The 19,840-nt window shown below is 44.4% G+C and overlaps 1 protein-coding gene across 2 annotated transcripts in view; it reads left to right on the top strand.

Moving 5' to 3' along the window:
• KCNG4 (potassium voltage-gated channel modifier subfamily G member 4) overlaps nucleotides 1-18,678 on the top strand; it is a 33,191-nt gene extending 14,513 nt beyond the window's left edge. For both annotated transcript variants that reach the window (XM_072117029.1, XM_072117028.1), the window contains exon 4: nucleotides 17,718-18,678. In XM_072117029.1, the coding sequence (XP_071973130.1) occupies nucleotides 17,718-18,488 (771 nt within the window). In that variant the 3' untranslated portion in view covers nucleotides 18,489-18,678. The remainder of the gene's footprint in view (nucleotides 1-17,717) is intronic.
• Nucleotides 18,679-19,840: the final 1,162 nt, after the last annotated feature.

The raw sequence follows: 19,840 nt of genomic DNA, 5'->3' as shown, positions 1-19,840 counted from the left end.
TGGTGTTAAAGGAAACCTACCACTTCTGAAGGTAGGTATGAGATACAAACACCGGGCACCAGCTCAGGGTGAGCTGGTGCCGGTGCTTAGTCTCGTTAGTGTTAAAACCGCGGTATCGCGGTTTTAACACTTTTGAAACTTTCTAGCAGAAACTGCTTCAGCGCTTCGTGCACACGATCGTGCGCGCGCCTACATTGGAAACGCCGCAGGCGTTGCGCGCGCACGGTTCAAACCAGCTACACTTCCCGGGAAACTTGTCTTCAGCTTGTCAGAGAGCTCCGATCTCAGAGGTATGGCTGCTGGGGGTTAATGCAGGGTGATGCAGCAGGGGTTAAGCGGTGTCCCTCTGCCCCTTCTCCTTCCCTCCTCAGCCAGGGTGTTATTCCTATGGGGTTCCCTGTGGCTCCTTCTCTTTCCCCTGTTACAGGGCTGTCAGGTATGGGGGATTGTTTACTGATGATGATGATTGCCTCGTGGTCGGCACTATGGCGGCTCCGGTCTCTCCGTGCTAGGGGAGGGCAGGATGGGCACAATGTTTGTTGTGGTGCCAGGGCACTTCAGGAGCTAGGGACCCTGTATACTGTGTGGGAAGGTGCAGGAAATTTCTGGGGATGGAGCTATTAAACACTGGTAAATGTACAGTACATCTTGTCTTTAGCACATTTCTGTATAAGTTCATATATAAGGCGCACTGGCCTATAGGGCGCACCTTTGATTTCTGAGAAAATTAAAGGATTTTTGGTGCGCCTTATAGGCCGAAAAATACGGTAATTTTGCAAATTTTCTCTTCTCTGCTGTTATATTGCATTTCAAAACACAATATAAATGCCACATGTGAATGCAACATTATACTGGGTTTACATCTCGCTTTTTGCATCTGTTAGATGTATGCTGCAACGTACACGTCTAAAAATGGACAAAAACTAATGCATTTTTCTTCATACATCTATGTTTTTGGACAAAAAAGACTTATCTGTCACATCCGTTGGCAAATGTGTACATTTTTTTTAAGAATTGAATTTGATTTGACAATTTGATGCATATGTTGTAATAATAATAATAATAATAATAATAATAATTCCTTTATGTGTATAGTGCACACAGATTACGCAGCGCTTCACAGAGATTTCCAAATCGGTTCCTGTCCCCAATGGGGTTTACAACCTAATCAACCTACCAGTATGTTTTTTGGAGTGTGGGAGGAAACAGGAGGACCCGGAGGAAACCCATACAAACACGGAGAGAACATACAAACTCTTTGCAGATGTTGACCCTGGGACTTGAACCCAGGTCCCCACGCTATATCACTTTATGCATATGTCGTCCACCAATGTTTAAAAAAAAGTATAAGCATACAACAAAAAACAAGGATACGGACACACAGTACTGTACAACAAACCTAAACTGTTTGTATGTGCATTGTGTTCATAGGCATGAAGAGATACACCGTAGCACACATTTTTGATAATTTTTTTTCAGTGAAAATGTGTCTGTCAGCAGTACGTGAAAAATGAGATGTGAACCCAGCCTACCTGCCTATTAGAGTGGGCAATATCAGGATTGTGGGGCATTTTTTGCATGTCCCACATGCAAAATCACAGCCCTCTCTTTAAAGACCTGATGATGTAGTGAAGGAACCCATGTTATCTCCTAAAAGATAACTACATTACTCTACTGTATATTCTACCCTTTACACAACAAAAGACACTAAGTAGATATAAAGCTTTGGATCCTTAAAGGAAACCTACCACTTGAAGTGGCAGGTTTCAGAAGAAAATACCGAACACCAGCTCATGGTGAGCTGGTGCCGGAGCTTATTTTTGTTAGTGTTTTAAACCGCGGTATCGCGGTTTAAAACACTTTTTAAACTTTATAGCCGGTGCAGGGAGGTACGCGCTCGGCGCTTACCATGCGCGCGGCTCTCCTTCACTTCCTATGTAGCCGCGCGCACGGTCGCACGCATGGTAAGCGCCGAGCGCGTACCCGTACCTCCCTGCGCCGGCTATAAAGTTTAAAAAGTGTTTTAAACCGCGATACCGCGGTTTAAAACACTAACAAAAATAAGCTCCGGCACCAGCTCACCCTGAGCTGGTGCCCGGTATTTCCATCTGAAACCTGCCACTTCAAGTGGTAGGTTTCCTTTAAGGTGTATTAGCTCCAAGTTTGAATAGTCATGACCTGAGCTGCTACTGTTACTGAAGTTCCAATTATGTCGTTTTCTGGAGATTGTGTTCTCCATCGTCTGCATATATAACCACGAGGAGTCATATATCCCAGAGGTGCTGAGCTGTCCAGCACCAGAGCTGATACTGATCATAGAAGATCGGGTTGCAGGGACAATGAAAAAGGTCCAATGACACCTTGAGTCACCTGAAGTGCAATTTTACCTCATCTTACTGATTAACTCATTGCTCAATTTAAAACCAGTAGTGAGAGATTAAACATAGCAGTTATTGAGTATGCAAGGAAATGTACCCAACTAAGTGTAAAACCAAAACAATATCATCACATGTTCATAAACGGGAACATAGGATCTGCCATAGGTATCAGACAGAGCAGGAAAGGTAAATATATTGTCTTACCAGCTCCTTGTTGTACCAGTATGGGCCAAGGGAGGGAACAATCTGTACACGGTTCTGGATGTTAGGACACGGCACCCGACATACCCGGAAATTGCTTGTTACACATTATACTTACGTGTACAATAAAAAACGGGAAAAGCATTATATAAACCCTACAAATGTAGTATCGCCACGTCCTTAATGACCCGTACAATAAAACAAAATCATTATTATACCCGCAACATGAACAGCGTAAAAAAAAATGTTAAAAAAAACACAAAAAATTTAAATTTTTACCTATTTTGTCCCACATAAAATGTTATATAAAAGGTATCAAGACAAAAATAGCAAAGCATAACACATCCCACAAAAAACAAGCTCTCATCTAGCCATATAGACCAAAAATTAAAAGTGTTATGCTACTTGGAACATAGTGATGCAAAATTTTTAGATTTTTTTCTCAAGTCTACAAAAAAATTAACACTGCACTCACCTTTACGATGCCCCCCATAGGTCCTCTTCTTGCTTCCGATGCTCTAGTGCCTCTTTTGGCTCTTCAGTTCCTCTTCGGGTCATTTCGCTTCTCTTCGAGTCCCCTCGCAATACTGGCGGCTCACAAACAATGACGTCGGCAAGCTGCTGACGTCATTTTGTGTGCCTCGCTAGCGTGAAGACCCGAAGAGAAGTGGAACAAGCTGAAGAGGATCCGAAGGATCTGAAAAGGATCAGAAGCAAGAAGAGGACCTACAGGGGGAGTTGGAAAGGTGAGCTATGTAGGCTATGTACTAGAGGGGATGGCAGGCTATATACTACAGGGGGCTGTCTGGCTATGTACTACAGGGGCTGGCAGGCTATATAATGGGGGTGCAGGCAGGCTATATACTACAGGGGCTGGCAAGCTATATACTGGGGGGGGGGGAAGGGGCTATGACCAATGCATTTCCCACCCTCGGCTTATACTCAAGTCAATAGGTTTTCCCAGTTTTTCGTTTTAAAATTAGGTACCCCGGCTTATACTCGGGTCGACTTATACCCGAGTATATACAGTAATTCTATAAGGCAAAACTGGCTAATGCTAATTCCCTTATGTGCCTCGCTGTATGCCCCTACAACAAGTACTGTCCACATGTGGGGTGTCTCCGTACTTGGGAGAAATTTTAAGAGTGGGTTTTCTCTTTTTATCTTTTGCGAATGTGTAAATTTTAGGGCTAAATGATTGTATAACAGACAAAATCGGACCATTCCAAATTTTACCTCTATTTTGATTTAATTAATATGAAGATCTCAAGGGCTTAAAAATCTTCCTAAAAGCTGTTTATGATAGTTTTACAGATTTGAAAATGGGTTGATGTATAGTGGGGTTCTAATATTACATTTTTTAAATTCCATTTAAAACAGTAATGATATTCAGCAACTAATTTAGGAGGTACATCTATCTGCCTGAAAACAAGATCATTTCAAATTTTTAAAATGGCAAATTTTTCAAAAAAATTCATCATTTTTAACTTTTTTTTACTAAATAAAAGCAAAACTTATCAGCCCAAATTTACTTAAACAAAGTACAACATGTCAGGAAAATACAGTCTTGTAATCGCTTTGATAACTAAAAGTGTTCAAAACTTATAACCATATAAAGCGAGGATACAAAAAATGGGACTGAGCCTCAAAAACTGGCAACATCCTGAAGGGGTTAAGACTAGACCAACTTTGCATCTCCTGTTACGTGGCTTTGTTTACGCCAGAAAACTTTGCCAAAATTCTTGTGCATTTGCTTAATTTTCAGTACAAGAACCATTTCCTATGAGGCCACACCTCTTTCCTTAGATTTTGCCACCCTTTTGTTGTTCTAGTTTCTAGAAAAAAATGTTTAAACACAGTCATAGCTTTACACACTGATGTCTAATATACACTCCACGGGTATACACAATGCCCACTCAGTGTTGAACTAGTGTACTAGAAGATACCGAAGAGGTCAATACTAGACCCAATAGATACATCAGAAGACAACCTAATTTTAAGGATGGTGGGATATATTTTCTGGGGAATGATGAAGCCTGTGCCAAGGGAACCCCATTGTTACATTACAACACAAGGCACCATTTATACATCACAATAAGTAATTGTGACATTGCTGCATTGAGACAATACCCCTGTAATGACTAATGAAGGGACTAGGTTCAAGGAAGATAAACAGTACAGTGAGCCCTGACATTGAATCCACCAAACAAGCCCTACCTACTTACTTGATCCACCCTAATCGGAGGCAAGTAAGTGTAAACACATAACAAACAGAGCCACACAACACAAACAGAATAGTCAACACAACGCAACAGAAATATGAATTTAGCCAAGAATATAATCAGCATTGAACTAAATGTGAATCCAGAGAGCCTTTGCTCCAGGTGAGTGCAGCTCTGGTCCTACTGTGACTGACATAGACCTGCTCCAGAGGAAAGGGGTGCAGCACCAATAAATCAATCCTAAAAGAAAGGCAACTAAGGCTTTGTTCACATGCAGTAGTATAATAACATGCATGGAAGAAATAAACGTACCCTCAGCACGCACCGAGGATGATGCTTACACAGATGTTATAGCCCCATTGTAACATCACAATCCACCACTGTGACAGTGCCCTAATGTGACATCACAAGCACCATTGTGACATCAAATTGCCCAACAGTGACATTACAATGCCAACTTGTGACATAGCAATACCCTGTTGTGACATCACAATACTCCACAGTCACATTGCCAAAAACAAGTTTTCATAGCTTGGGACGAACCTCACGCCCATCAGTGATCCTGATAGTTGCTAATCTAAATCTAATTAAAACATGAAATAATTGGGGGATAATAACATCAATTGTGACGTCAAAATGCCCCATCATGATAATGCCCCATTGTGACAGCATCATTCTTCCTTGTGATAATGCCCCATTATAAAGTTACCCCAATGAATCATAAATCTAAGAACTCCATATGGAGTTATGGTCCATCCCAGCCCCCTGGACCCGTTCCTGGGTCTCGGTTTGTTCTGGTGGTCTTGGAAAAGGAGATATCTTTATTATAGAGACAGTCTGCATGACTTGGTTCTCTATTGAATTGGTATTGAGATTTGTCCAAGCTAAGAGCAAATGTCAGTTCCCCATTGTCCCATTGATGTATTTGTCAGCCCCCAGGCTAAATACATTTCTGGGATCAGGGCAGCAAGACAAATGGGTACCTAGGTCTCAGTTTGTTCTGGTGGTCTTGGAAAAGGAGAGAAACAGAACTCTCAATGGAAGAACAGGTTTGGTCTCAACAGACTCTGCTGATGATAGACCCAAATCCTATGACCTCCCATTGAGAAGTTAGAACTCATCCAAGGCCCTGGATCTGATCTCTAGAGCCACCTAGGTGTGAATAGGGTGTATGTCTACCCATAATATAAGCATTTTACCTCTTCCACCCATTGGGTCACATTTACTTATAAAGTCACTAGAGTTCACTAAAAGTGCATTGTCCGTCTATAATGCAGCGTGTAGCAATTCACTAAGATTGTGCGCCAGAAACCATGAATGTGTCGCTTCCCCACACTGGTCCGACAGAGTTCACCATCTTGTGGTGCACCTTTCACATATGGAAACCTAATTTGTGAGGCATGGAAGCCAGCTTCTTAAATACCTGAGCAAGCAGTTTTAGCCATGAAGATGTGCACAGTCTGACTACAGTGCAGCACACTTAGTAAATGTGTCTCAATGTCTTTGCCTTGTGGAATTATTTACCATCACATCAAAAGCAGGAAGGATCTTCTAGTGTGAACTAACCTCTTTCTGCATTAGTCAACACAAGGTTTCTGACTCACAAATTGCTAATACTTGTAGTAGTACGTCTCTAATCCTGACTCTGTTTAACTGTATACATATACATAAATATCTATTGTGTGTACTGTTTTGTCTAGTGCGCTCTTAAGACAATTAAATATACCTTATATACTCGAGTATAAGCCTAGTTTTTCAGCACAAAAAATGTGCTGAAAAACCCAAACTCGGCTTATACTCGAGTCAAAAAAATAAATAAATCAAAACTCGCCTTTCTGGCGGCACCCGTAGATCTTCTGTGCGATCCATCCGGTATTGTTGTGCTGCACAATGGGGAAGGGGGGGGCTATATACACTGGGGCAGGGGCTGGCAGGCTATATACACTGGGGCAGGGGCTGGCAGGCTATATACACTGGGGCAGGGGCTGGCAAGCTATATACACTGGGGCAGGGGCTGGCTGGCTACATACTGGAGAGGCTGTGACCAATGCATTTCCCACCCTCGGCTTATACTCGAGTCAATAGGTTTTCACAGTTTTTTGTGGTAAAATTAGGGGCCTCGGCTTATACTCGGGTCGGCTTATACTCGAGTATATACGGTAAATTTAAACTGCCTTGTCTTTTTATATAAAGCCACAAATCCCCAAGTCTGTATATCGGTTTAATATATACAAATTTATATATATATAGATATATCTATATCTATAAATAAGAAAAAATGGCAGCACTCTGAGATTGAATGTGTAAAAAAGCTTACTAATTTATTCCAACATGTGCCAAGGCTTGGTGCATGTTGGAATAAATTAGTACGCTTTTTTTCACCTTCAATCTCAGAGTGCTGCCATTATTTCTTATTTATACTTTGGAGGAACTCTGGTCTGGGTTCTGGGAAGTGCACCTGCGTTTTATTTATTTTTCCACGAATAATATATATATATATTATATATGCTACCAGGTTGACTCCTGGATCGGGATTATATCAAACGGGGAGTTGGTGGTGGCCTACTGATACTGATCATTGATGCTAGTGAAAGGGTTATGGGTGAGTGTTTTGCCATAATGTAGTTCTCTAACTCAGGAAATGTCAATAAAAACAATAATTAATTGACCTTGGGTACCCTTCCAGGTTCCAGAATATCACAGGGGGTTTTGAATAATTGTATCTGGCGAGCTGCAGGAACCCCAGTCCGACGCAGTGCACTCTTATTTACACTTTACAATTATCCTCACTGTACAGGTATAAACTGCACACATTCACACACTGCACATTTATCAACATCATGAGTCTGTATTTCCTCTCTTTGCTGGTTCTGCCTCTTGGTTCTAATGAAGAGATCTCCTCTCGTGTGATAAACTGCCTGCCGTGTTCAGTACATCTTATTCAGCACATCCAAAAATAAGTGCAGAAAAAGGACAGTGCAGCAATCTGTAGTCTCTCTATTCAGATCCTGACATCTTACCTCACCTACTCCATCCTCTTCCTGATCCTTATCCCCATCATATTCCCGGTTCTCACTTTCATCCTTCACCTCATCATTATTGTCTGTGCTATCATCATATTCATTATCCATATATTCTCATTATCTTCCTCATAACCATCATAGTTCTTTCTCACCCTGATCATCACTCACTTCTCCATCATCATCATCATCATCCTTCCTATCCATCCACAACCTGTTGGAGTAGTTCCAGCCAGAGGTGGCACTGAGCTACTCAGTGATGGTTACAACTGTACTGATCATATTTTCAGTATTGCCATGATGTGTGGCATTGAGCATATTATTTATCTATCACAGAAAAGGACACTCCAGTTTATGCTCCAATATCACAGACAAATAGTGCGCATTAGAGAAAGCTCCTCTTAAGGTAAAATAGATGCCTTGATGCATGAATGATGGGTATTTGAGATATAAAACAAATGGGTTTAGTAAAGGTTTTGATACCTAAAGGTCTAATCATGTAACTAGAGGATGACTCCAGCACTAGTATTGATAATAATTAGAGATGAGCGAACATGCTCGTCCGAACTTGATGCTCGGTCGAGCATTAGGGTACTCGAAACTGCTCGTTACTCGGACGAATACTTCGCCCGCTCGAGAAAATGGCAGCTCCCGCCGTTTTGCTTTTTGGCGGCCAGAAACAGAGCCAATCACAAGCCAGGAGACTCTGCACTCCACCCAGCATGACGTGGTACCCTTACACGTCGATAGCAGTGGTTGGCTGGCCAGATCAGGTGACCCTGGGATAGACTAGCCGCTGGCCGCGCTGCTCGGATCATTCTGTCTCTGGATGCCGCTAGGGAGAGAGCTGCTGCTGGTCAGGGAAAGCGTTAGGGTGTTCTATTAGCTTACTGTTAGGCAGGAGTGATTCTCAAAGAACCCAACAGCCCTTCTTAGGGCTACAATAACGTTCTACTTTTTTTATTTTAATTTGCATCTATTACCATTTTGTGAGGAATTAGCAGGGGGACTTGCTACCGTTGTGTTTAGCTCTTAGTGGCACACATATCCATAGCAAAGACCGAAGTGGGAAAATTCAGTAGGGGTTGGATTTCTATTAGGCAATAACTCAGTGTCATCTCATCTGGCATAGTAGTGTGCTTCCTTTGATACTTGGCTAGAAAATAGCCATAGGAGAATACAAACAGCTTCTTGAAGCCTACAGTAGCGTTCTATATATTTGATTTCTGGTTGATCTGCTGGTGGCTGTAGTTTCTGCAGTGCATGTACTTGCCAATTCTGAGCAATTTGTAGTGAGACTTGCGACCGCTGTGTTCTGCGCTTAGTGGCGCACATATCCATAGCAAAGGCCGAAGTGGGAAAATTCAGTAGGGGTTGGATTTCTATTAGGCAATAACTCAGTGTCATCTCATCTGGCATAGTAGTGTGCTTCCTTTGATACTTGGCTAGAAAATAGCCATAGGAGAATACAAACAGCTTCTTGAAGCCTACAGTAGCGTTCTATATATTTGATTTCTGGTTGATCTGCTGGTGGCTGTAGTTTCTGCAGTGCATGTACTTGCCAATTCTGAGCAATTTGTAGTGAGACTTGCGACCGCTGTGTTCTGCGCTTAGTGGCGCACATATCCATAGCAAAGGCCGAAGTGGGAAAATTCAGTAGGGGTTGGATTTCTATTAGGCAATAACTCAGTGTCATCTCATCTGGCATAGTAGTGTGCTTCCTTTGATACTTGGCTAGAAAATAGCCATAGGAGAATACAAACAGCTTCTTGAAGCCTACAGTAGCGTTCTATATATTTGATTTCTGGTTGATCTGCTGGTGGCTGTAGTTTCTGCAGTGCATGTACTTGCCAATTCTGAGCAATTTGTAGTGAGACTTGCGACCGCTGTGTTCTGCGCTTAGTGGCGCACATATCCATAGCAAAGGCCGAAGTGGGAAAATTCAGTAGGGGTTGGATTTCTATTAGGCAATAACTCAGTGTCATCTCATCTGGCATAGTAGTGTGCTTCCTTTGATACTTGGCTAGAAAATAGCCATAGGAGAATACAAACAGCTTCTTGAAGCCTACAGTAGCGTTCTATATATTTGATTTCTGGTTGATCTGCTGGTGGCTGTAGTTTCTGCAGTGCATGTACTTGCCAATTCTGAGCAATTTGTAGTGAGACTTGCGACCGCTGTGTTCTGCGCTTAGTGGCGCACATATCCATAGCAAAGGCCGAAGTGGGAAAATTCAGTAGGGGTTGGATTTCTATTAGGCAATAACTCAGTGTCATCTCATCTGGCATAGTAGTGTGCTTCCTTTGATACTTGGCTAGAAAATAGCCATAGGAGAATACAAACAGCTTCTTGAAGCCTACAGTAGCGTTCTATATATTTGATTTCTGGTTGATCTGCTGGTGGCTGTAGTTTCTGCAGTGCATGTACTTGCCAATTCTGAGCAATTTGTAGTGAGACTTGCGACCGCTGTGTTCTGCGCTTAGTGGCGCACATATCCATAGCAAAGGCCGAAGTGGGAAAATTCAGTAGGGGTTGGATTTCTATTAGGCAATAACTCAGTGTCATCTCATCTGGCATAGTAGTGTGCTTCCTTTGATACTTGGCTAGAAAATAGCCATAGGAGAATACAAACAGCTTCTTGAAGCCTACAGTAGCGTTCTATATATTTGATTTCTGGTTGATCTGCTGGTGGCTGTAGTTTCTGCAGTGCATGTACTTGCCAATTCTGAGCAATTTGTAGTGAGACTTGCGACCGCTGTGTTCTGCGCTTAGTGGCGCACATATCCATAGCAAAGGCCGAAGTGGGAAAATTCAGTAGGGGTTGGATTTCTATTAGGCAATAACTCAGTGTCATCTCATCTGGCATAGTAGTGTGCTTCCTTTGATACTTGGCTAGAAAATAGCCATAGGAGAATACAAACAGCTTCTTGAAGCCTACAGTAGCGTTCTATATATTTGATTTCTGGTTGATCTGCTGGTGGCTGTAGTTTCTGCAGTGCATGTACTTGCCAATTCTGAGCAATTTGTAGTGAGACTTGCGACCGCTGTGTTCTGCGCTTAGTGGCGCACATATCCATAGCAAAGGCCGAAGTGGGAAAATTCAGTAGGGGTTGGATTTCTATTAGGCACTAACTCAGTGTCATCTCATCTGGCATAGTAGTGTGCTTCCTTTGATACTTGGCTAGAAAATAGCCATAGCAATAGGATAGGATTGTTTGGTTTTAAAAACTCAAAAAAAAACAAAAAACACAAAAAAAAAAAAAAACACAAAAAAACACAAAAAAAAACAAAAAGAAGTAAAAAAAAAAAAAAAAGTTATAACTCTCATTTTAAAAATGTTTAACCCCAGGGCTAGGGGTAGAGGACGAGGGCGGGGACGTGGGCGTCCAACTACTGCAGGGGTCAGAGGCCGTGGTCCTGGGCGGGGTGAGACACCACCTGCTGATGAGGGAGCAGGGGAACGCCGCAGAGCTACACTCCCTAGGTTCATGTCTGAAGTTACTGGGACTCGTGGTAGAGCACTGTTGAGGCCAGAACAGTGCGAACAGGTGATGTCGTGGATTGCTGACAATGCTTCGAGCAATTTGTCCACCACCAGTCAGTCTTCCACGCAGTCCACCCATGTCACCGAAATCCCCACTCCTCCAGCTCCTGCACCTCAGCCTCCTCCCCCCCAGTCTGCCCCCTCCCAGGAAAATTTGCCATTTGAACCGGCATACTCTGAGGAACTGTTTTCTGGACCCTTCCCACAGTCACAAACCACTTGTCCGGTTGCTGCTGAGCAATTTTCCGATGCCCAGGTTTTCCACCAGTCACAGTCTGTGGGTGATGATGACCTTCTTGACGTAGTGGAAGTGTGTAAAGAGGTGTCCGACGATGAGGAGACACGGTTGTCAGACAGTGGGGAAGTTGTTGTCAGGGCAGGAAGTCCGAGGGGGGAGCAGACTGAGGGATCGGAGGATGATGAGGTGACAGACCCAAGCTGGGTTGAGAGGCCGGGTGAACACAGTGCTTCTGAGACGGAGGAGAGTCCTCGACCTGAACAGGTTGGAAGAGGCAGTGGTGGGGCCAGACGGAGAGGCAGGGCCAGAGCTGGTGCATCAGCGCCACTGTCAACTAGTGAAGCTCCCGTGGTGAGGGCTCTTGCGGCGAGGGCTAGATCTTCAGAAGTGTGGAGGTTCTTTAAGGAAACACCGGATGACCGACGGACTGTGGTGTGCAACATTTGCCAAACCAGGCTCAGCAGGGGTTCCACCACTACTAGCTTAACTACCACCAGTATGCGCAGGCATATGAATGCTAAGCACCCCACTCAGTGGCAACAAGCCCGTTCACCTCCGGCCGTGCACACCACTGCTCCTTCCCCTGTGTCAGCTGCTAGTCAGCCCCCTGCCCAGGACCCTGGCACAAAAACCCCATCGTCGCCTCCACGATCCTCCACAGCATCCACCAGCGTTCAGCTCTCCATACCCCAGACGCTGGAGCGGAAACGCAAATATAGTGCAACCCACCCGCACGCCCAAGCCCTTAATGTGCACATCTCCAGATTGCTTAGCCTGGAGATGCTGCCCTATAGGCTAGTAGAGACCGAGGCCTTTCGCAACCTCATGGCGGCGGCCGCCCCTCGGTATTCGGTCCCCAGCCGCCACTACTTTTCCCGATGTGCCGTCCCAGCCCTGCACCAGCACGTGTCAGACAACATCATCCGTGCCCTGACCAACGCCGTTTCTGACAAGGTCCACCTGACCACGGACACGTGGACGAGTGCTGCCGGGCAGGGCCACTATATATCGCTGACGGCACATTGGGTTAACTTGGTGGAGGCTGGGACCGAGTCTGACCCTGGGGCTGCTCATATACTGCCGACGCCGAGGATTGCGGGGCCTACCTCGGTCCAGGTGTTTCAGGCCTACTATGCCTCCTCCTCCTCCCACCCCTCCTCCACCTCCTCCTCCGAACTACCATCCGTGGGCACGGCGCCATCAGTCGGTAGCTCTAGGCACAGCAGCAGTGCCGTCGCTAAGCGACAGCAGGCGGTGCTCAAACTGCTGAGCCTAGGCGACAAAAGGCACACCGCCCAAGAGCTATTACAGGGCATCACGGCGCAGACTGATCTGTGGCTGGCACCGCTGAACCTCAAGCCGGGAATGGTTGTGTGTGACAACGGCCGTAACCTGGTGGCGGCTCTGCAACTCGGCAGACTGACACATGTGCCATGCCTGGCCCATGTGTTAAATCTGATAGTGCAGCGTTTCCTCAAGACATACCCCAATCTGTCTGATTTGCTCACGAAGGTGCGCCGCATCTGTGCGCATTTCAGGAAGTCCAGCCCAGATGCTGCCACTCTCAGGGCAGCGCAGCGCCGCCTCCAACTGCCCGCTCACCGACTGTTGTGCGACGTGCCCACGAGGTGGAATTCAACACTGACCATGTTATCCAGAGTTTACCAGCAGCGCAGAGCGATTGTAGACTGCCAGATGTCAACTTCCACCAGAACTGGTAGTCAGGTCAGTCAGCTTCCTCAAGTCTACAATGAGGAGTGGACGTGGATGTCTGATATCTGTCAGGTGCTGAGTAACTTTGAGGAGTCAACACAGATGGTCAGTGGCGATGCCGCCATCATCAGCCTCACCATCCCGCTGCTTGGCCTGTTGAAAAACTCTCTGGTCAGCATGAAGTCGGAAGCTTTGCGCTCGTCACAAGAGACGGGGGAAGAATATTCCCTTGTTGATAGCCAAAGCACCCTGAGGTCTGTTTCTCAGCGCATATCGGAGGAGGTGGAGGTGGAGGAGGATGAGGAGGAAGAGGAGGAGAATGTTGGCGAGACACAAGAGGGGACCATTGTTGAGTCCTTCACTGTTCAGCGTGTATGGGCAGAAGAAGAGGAGTTGGAGGAGTTGGAGGAGGAGGAAATGGACAGTCAGGCCAGTGAGGGGAGTGAATTCTTACGCGTTGGTACTCTGGCGCATATGGCAGATTTCATGCTAGGCTGCCTATCCCGTGACCCTCGCGTTCAAAGAATTTATTCCAGCACCGATTACTGGGTGTTCACTCTCCTGGACCCACGGTACAAGCAAAATCTTTCCACTCTCATCCCTGCAGAGGAAAGGAGTGTGAGAATGCATGAATACCAGCAGGCCCTGGTGCACAAGCTGAAACAGTATTTCCCTTCTGACAGCGCTAGCGGCAGAGTGCGTAGTTCTGCGGGACAAGTAGCGAGGGAGAGTAGGCGAGCAGGCAGCTTGTCCAGCACTGGCAAGGGTACGCTTTACAAGGCTTTTGCCAGCTTTATGTCACCCCAGCAAGACACTGTCACCTGTCCCCAGTCTCGGCAGAGTAGGGCTGATCTTTACAGAAAGATGGTGAGGGAGTACGTAGCTGACCATACCATCGTCCTAAATGATCACACAGCTCCCTACAACTACTGGGTTTCAAAGCTGGACATGTGGCACGAACTGGCGCTGTACGCCTTGGAGGTTCTTGCCTGCCCTGCCGCTAGCGTCTTGTCCGAGCGGGTTTTCAGTGCAGCTGGTGGCATCATCACCGATAAGCGTACACGCCTGTCGACTGACAGCGCTGACAGGCTGACGCTTATTAAAATGAATAAAGGCTGGATTTCTCAGAATTTCCAATCTCCACCAGGTGAAGGAAGCTCAACCTGAATAATTGATCCACTCCTCCTCCTCCTCCTCCTCCTCATTTTCCTCCTTCTCCTCCTCTTTGTACAGTAAAGCAGAGGAAAATGGCTATTTTTTGACAGGGCCCACTGGCTCTTGCTATAGTACTTCATGCATTTAATTTTTCTGGAGGGCCACCTACCCGGTCCTCTGTTTGAAACAATTTTTGTGAGTGCCACATACAGGCACTCAATCTATTCCATTTTTTTGGAGGGCCACCTACCCGGTCCTCTGTTTTAAAAAATTTTTGGGACTGCCACATACAGGCACTCAATCTATTCCATTTTACTGGAGGGCCACCTACCTGCTCCTCTGGTTTGAAACATTTTTGGGACTGCCACATACAGGCACTCAATCTATTCCATTTTACTGCAGGGCCACCTACCTGCTCCTCTGGTTTGAAGAATTTTTGGGACTGCCACATACAGGCACTCAATCTATTCCATTTTACTGGAGGGCCACCTACCTGCTCCTCTGGTTTGAAGAATTTTTGGGACTGCCACATACAGGCACTCAATCTATTCCATTTTACTGGAGGGCCACCTACCTGCTCCTCTGGTTTGAAACATTTTTGGGACTGCCACATACAGGCACTCAATCTATTCCATTTTACTGGAGGGCCACCTACCTGCTCCTCTGGTTTGAAACATTTTTGGGACTGCCACATACAGGCACTCAATCTATTCCATTTTACTGCAGGGCCACCTACCTGCTCCTCTGGTTTGAACAATTTTTGGGACTGCCACATACAGGCACTCAATCTATTCCATTTTACTGGAGGGCCACCTACCTGCTCCTCTGGTTTGAAACATTTTTGGGACTGCCACATACAGGCACTCAATCTATTCCATTTTACTGGAGGGCCACCTACCTGCTCCTCTGGTTTGAACAATTTTTGGGACTGCCACATACAGGCACTCAATCTATTCCATTTTACTGGAGGGCCACCTACCTGCTCCTCTGGTTTGAAACATTTTTGGGACTGCCACATACAGGCACTCAATCTATTCCATTTTACTGCAGGGCCACCTACCTGCTCCTCTGGTTTGAAGAATTTTTGGGACTGCCACATACAGGCACTCAATCTATTCCATTTTACTGGAGGGCCACCTACCTGCTCCTCTGGTTTGAAGAATTTTTGGGACTGCCACATACAGGCACTCAATCTATTCCATTTTACTGGAGGGCCACCTACCTGCTCCTCTGGTTTGAAACATTTTTGGGACTGCCACATACAGGCACTCAATCTATTCCATTTTACTGGAGGGCCACCTACCTGCTCCTCTGGTTTGAAAAATGTTTGGGACTGCCACATACAGGCACTATCCAAATTAAATTGTCTCCATAGCAGCCTCCACACGTTGTCTCCATTGCTTCCTCCAAAAGTCGTCCATATAGCTGCCTCCATACATCGTCCCTTTATCAAACGAGGTGTGTCAGGCAGAAATTTGGGTTGTTTTCATGGATTCCACATCAAAGTTGTTAACTTTGTCGCCACCCTGCTGTGTTATCCACAAAATATACTGGCAAACTTTTACCATTTAGGGATATTATTTCAGCGCTTCTTGCGCATCTGTTTACATTCCCCTCACCCGGCATATCCTAAACTTATAAGAACGCTACTACACTTGATCTTATACAAAAGGTTCTTAGAAGTGCTGTTTGGGGAGTAGCCTAGAAACAGGGGCTTGGATTGGCGAAAGCTCGCCTGGCTGCAGAGCGCCAGCTCCATCACAAGATCCAACTAACATAGTTGCAGCACCTTTAATCTACTACTAGTTCACTGCCTCCATAATAATAATAATCTTTATTTATATAGCGTCATCATATTCTGCAGCGCTTTACAAATCATAGGAAACAAATACAAATGTAATGTAACAGAGCACAACATTTGTATGGAACAACAGGAGTGAGGTCCCTGCTCGCCAGAGCTTACGGTTTATGAAGATGATGGGGTAACACGAGGTAAAAGAATATTTAATGGTCAAGCCATTCTTCTTAGGGAATAGAAAAAAATATAATAAATGGAATTGCTGTCGCTTGAAACACTCAGCCGTCATCTTATATACCAGGTCCAGGGTGAATGGGACTGCAGAGAAGTCTGGTGCCTGTTGGTTGCTGGATAACAGATGGGAGGACGACACAGGACGGGTTAGTAGAAGAGTTAAAACTTCATGCAGTTAATGAGTGTTATAGGCTTGCCTAAAGAAATGGGTTTTAAGAGCACGTTTGAAACTTTGGAGGTTAGGTATTAGTCTGATAGTCCGGGGCAGAGCATTCCATAGAATTGGTGCAGCTCTAGAGAAGTCTTGGAGACGCGAGTGGGAGGTCCGCACTAGGGTAGAGGTTAATCTAAGATCACTGGCGGATCTAAGAGCACGGGTTGGGCGATAGACTGAGATAAGAGAGGAGAGGTAGGGGGGTGCAGCATTATACAGAGCTTTATGGATGAGGGTTATTATTATTTTAAACTATTCGAAAGGAGACTGGCAGCAAGTGCAGCGACTGGCATGAACTGTAAGCATACATGGTCCCCTTATCAAACGAGCTGTGTCAGGCAGAATTTGGGGTTGTTTTCATGGCTTCCATGTTAACTTTGTCGCCACCCTGCTGTGTAATCCACAAAATATACTGGCAAACTTTTATCATGTAGCGATATTATTTGAGCGCTTCTTGCTCACCTCCTTTGGTTCCTCTCTGCCACCCATTGGTTTGAAGCCTGAGTCCATTTAGGGTATGTCGCCATGCCACTCTCTAGCCTGCCGCTGCTGCCGCTGCCTCTGCATGCCGTCCCCTATAGTGTCAGGGTCAATTATTGGATGTTTTAGATGCTATCTAGCTTCATTCTGTCACTCTGTCATGGCCATGCTGTTGCCCATAATTTTGGCATAATGGTGCGATTAGGCAGCCTCAGAGGCATCCATGCATGCTGCCCCTGCTGTTTCCTGTCCATTTCCGTGGTGTTTCCATCCTTTTCTGAGGTTCCCAGGTGTTTGGCCAAGCTTCCCTGTGCAGAGCCTTGGTCCCCTTGAAAAATGCTCGAGTCTCCCATTGACTTCAATGGGGTTCGTTATTCGAGACGAGCACTCGAGCATCGGGAAAAGTTCGTCTCGAATAACGAGTACCCGAGCATTTTAGTGTTCGCTCATCTCTAATAATAATACTAGAAACTGCAGATTCCCTTTAATTAATTTAATTACCTTTTTTCTTTCTTCTTCCAGGGTGAATGTTCTCAGAAATGCTACAACATCTTTATAATAGAGACAGTCTGTGTGGCTTGGTTCTCTATTGAATTCCTATTGAGATTTGTCCAAGCTAAGAGCAAATGTCAGTTCTTCAAGGGTCCGCTTAACATCATTGATGTATTAGCCATCCTGCCATATTATGTTTCTCTTATCGTGGAGGACGAGCAAAAAACTCTTGATAAGCCTGGGAGCAACTCTTACTTGGAGAAGATTGGGCTTGTGCTGCGGGTCTTACGTGCCTTGAGAATATTGTATGTCATGCGTCTTGCCAGACACTCGCTGGGCCTGCAAACATTGGGCCTCACAGTGAGGCGGTGCACCCGGGAGTTTGGACTCCTCCTGCTCTTCCTATGTGTGGCTGTCACACTCTTTGCTCCTCTTGTACACCTTGCGGAAAATGAAATGGGCCGTTGCCAGGAGTTTACCAGTGTCCCTGCATCCTACTGGTGGGCCATCATCTCTATGACCACAGTGGGCTATGGTGACATGGTTCCCAGAAGTATCCCGGGTCAGGTGGTAGCGTTGAGTAGCATCTTAAGTGGTATTTTAATCATGGCATTCCCTGCAACATCTATCTTCCATACATTCTCGCGCTCATACTCTGAGCTAAAGCGAGATCAGGAAAGACTCCACAGTCGCCTCATGCGGCTACAAGATGCCAACCAATCAGGGGAAAGTGACACTTTCAATGACACAGACAGCTTAGTATCAGAGGAGACGTACAAGTATTTCTATACAGGGAAGTAGAAAGCTTGTGTAAATTTATAGGACAAGCCAATATTATGTGGAGCCAAGCCATGCATCCCTCATTACAGGAAGGGACATCAGGTGACATCTGATGGTATAAATTAGGAATTCATCAGAGATGGGCGCTGTGTAATTTAATAATGCTGATGAATAATCTCATTTAAATAAAAAGCCATACGTTTGTACATTGTATTGTTTCACTTTAAGACTCTTATTGTGCTGACTCTAAACAACAAAGAAGATTTGAGTTTTAGTGCAGAAGTTTCATGGTTATCTTCTTTTGTGACTGGTTATTTACTTACTTGTAGGTTATAATATCTATTATTAGATTATAATAATCAGTTCCACGCACAAGCAAAGTTGCAATGCACAGCCTATGGCTCCATTCACATGGCAATATTCTGGCTAGTAAAATTCTGACCTAAAGGGGCTCTCTACATACTGAAAACAGACTTGATATTGAAATGTAACCATACTATTTAAAATGTGTGAAGGGATTTTTTTTTAAATTTCAGAAATTAATTGTGCAGACAATAAAAGCAAATGTTGTAATATACTTTATGAAAAGAAATCGACTATCAAAATTAATCAAGATAAACCAGGGATTCTTGGGGCATAATCACATTTATCCACTGGAAGTAACAATTTAGCTTCTTGGAAGATCTTGGAAACTTTGAAGAAGTGATATAGAAAGTGTATTGGAAAATGTTATAACTTTTCATTACACAAACAATATCAATTATTTGCTGGAAGTGAACAACCCTTTTAATTTTCATACTGTTACTGGAAACAAAAACCAAAAACTCAACAAAAGCTAATATTACTAATGATATTAATATACATATCATGTCCACTACTTATGTTTCAATACCGAATGAAAGCATTATACAAATACAAATGTAACCAATAATTTTAGTGTTTACCCAAGCCTAAAACTTTTACCATATCATGATTACCCCAGGGCAGTTTCAAGATAATTTGGTCAACAGATACATTAATGTAACAAATAAAATCCATAAAAAAAATGCTTTAAAAATTAAAATATCCATGTGGCCAATGTTTAGAAGCCAGAGCAGCACAATCCTGAACTGCTTACATACAGTAACCATCCATTCATTATTCATAGATGTAGACATCCTGAATTCATTACAATAAACACATAACCCCTAAAATAATATAGAAACAAAAATAATATATTGTGCCCCCTAATTAATATCCCTAATTAATATACTGCAATAATCAATTTACATACAGAGCCCCATATAAAGCGCCTTCCAATTATTTACAGCCCCCTTTTACATTCCCATTAAAACTCATTTATTTTGCTTCTTAATGTATTACATATACAGCCC

Source organism: Engystomops pustulosus, chromosome 7, assembly GCF_040894005.1.
Source record: "Engystomops pustulosus chromosome 7, aEngPut4.maternal, whole genome shotgun sequence".
Classification (NCBI taxonomy): Eukaryota; Metazoa; Chordata; class Amphibia; order Anura; family Leptodactylidae; genus Engystomops; species Engystomops pustulosus.
The sequence above is the reverse complement of the archived record's forward strand: the minus strand, read 5'-3'. Positions and strand labels throughout refer to the sequence as shown.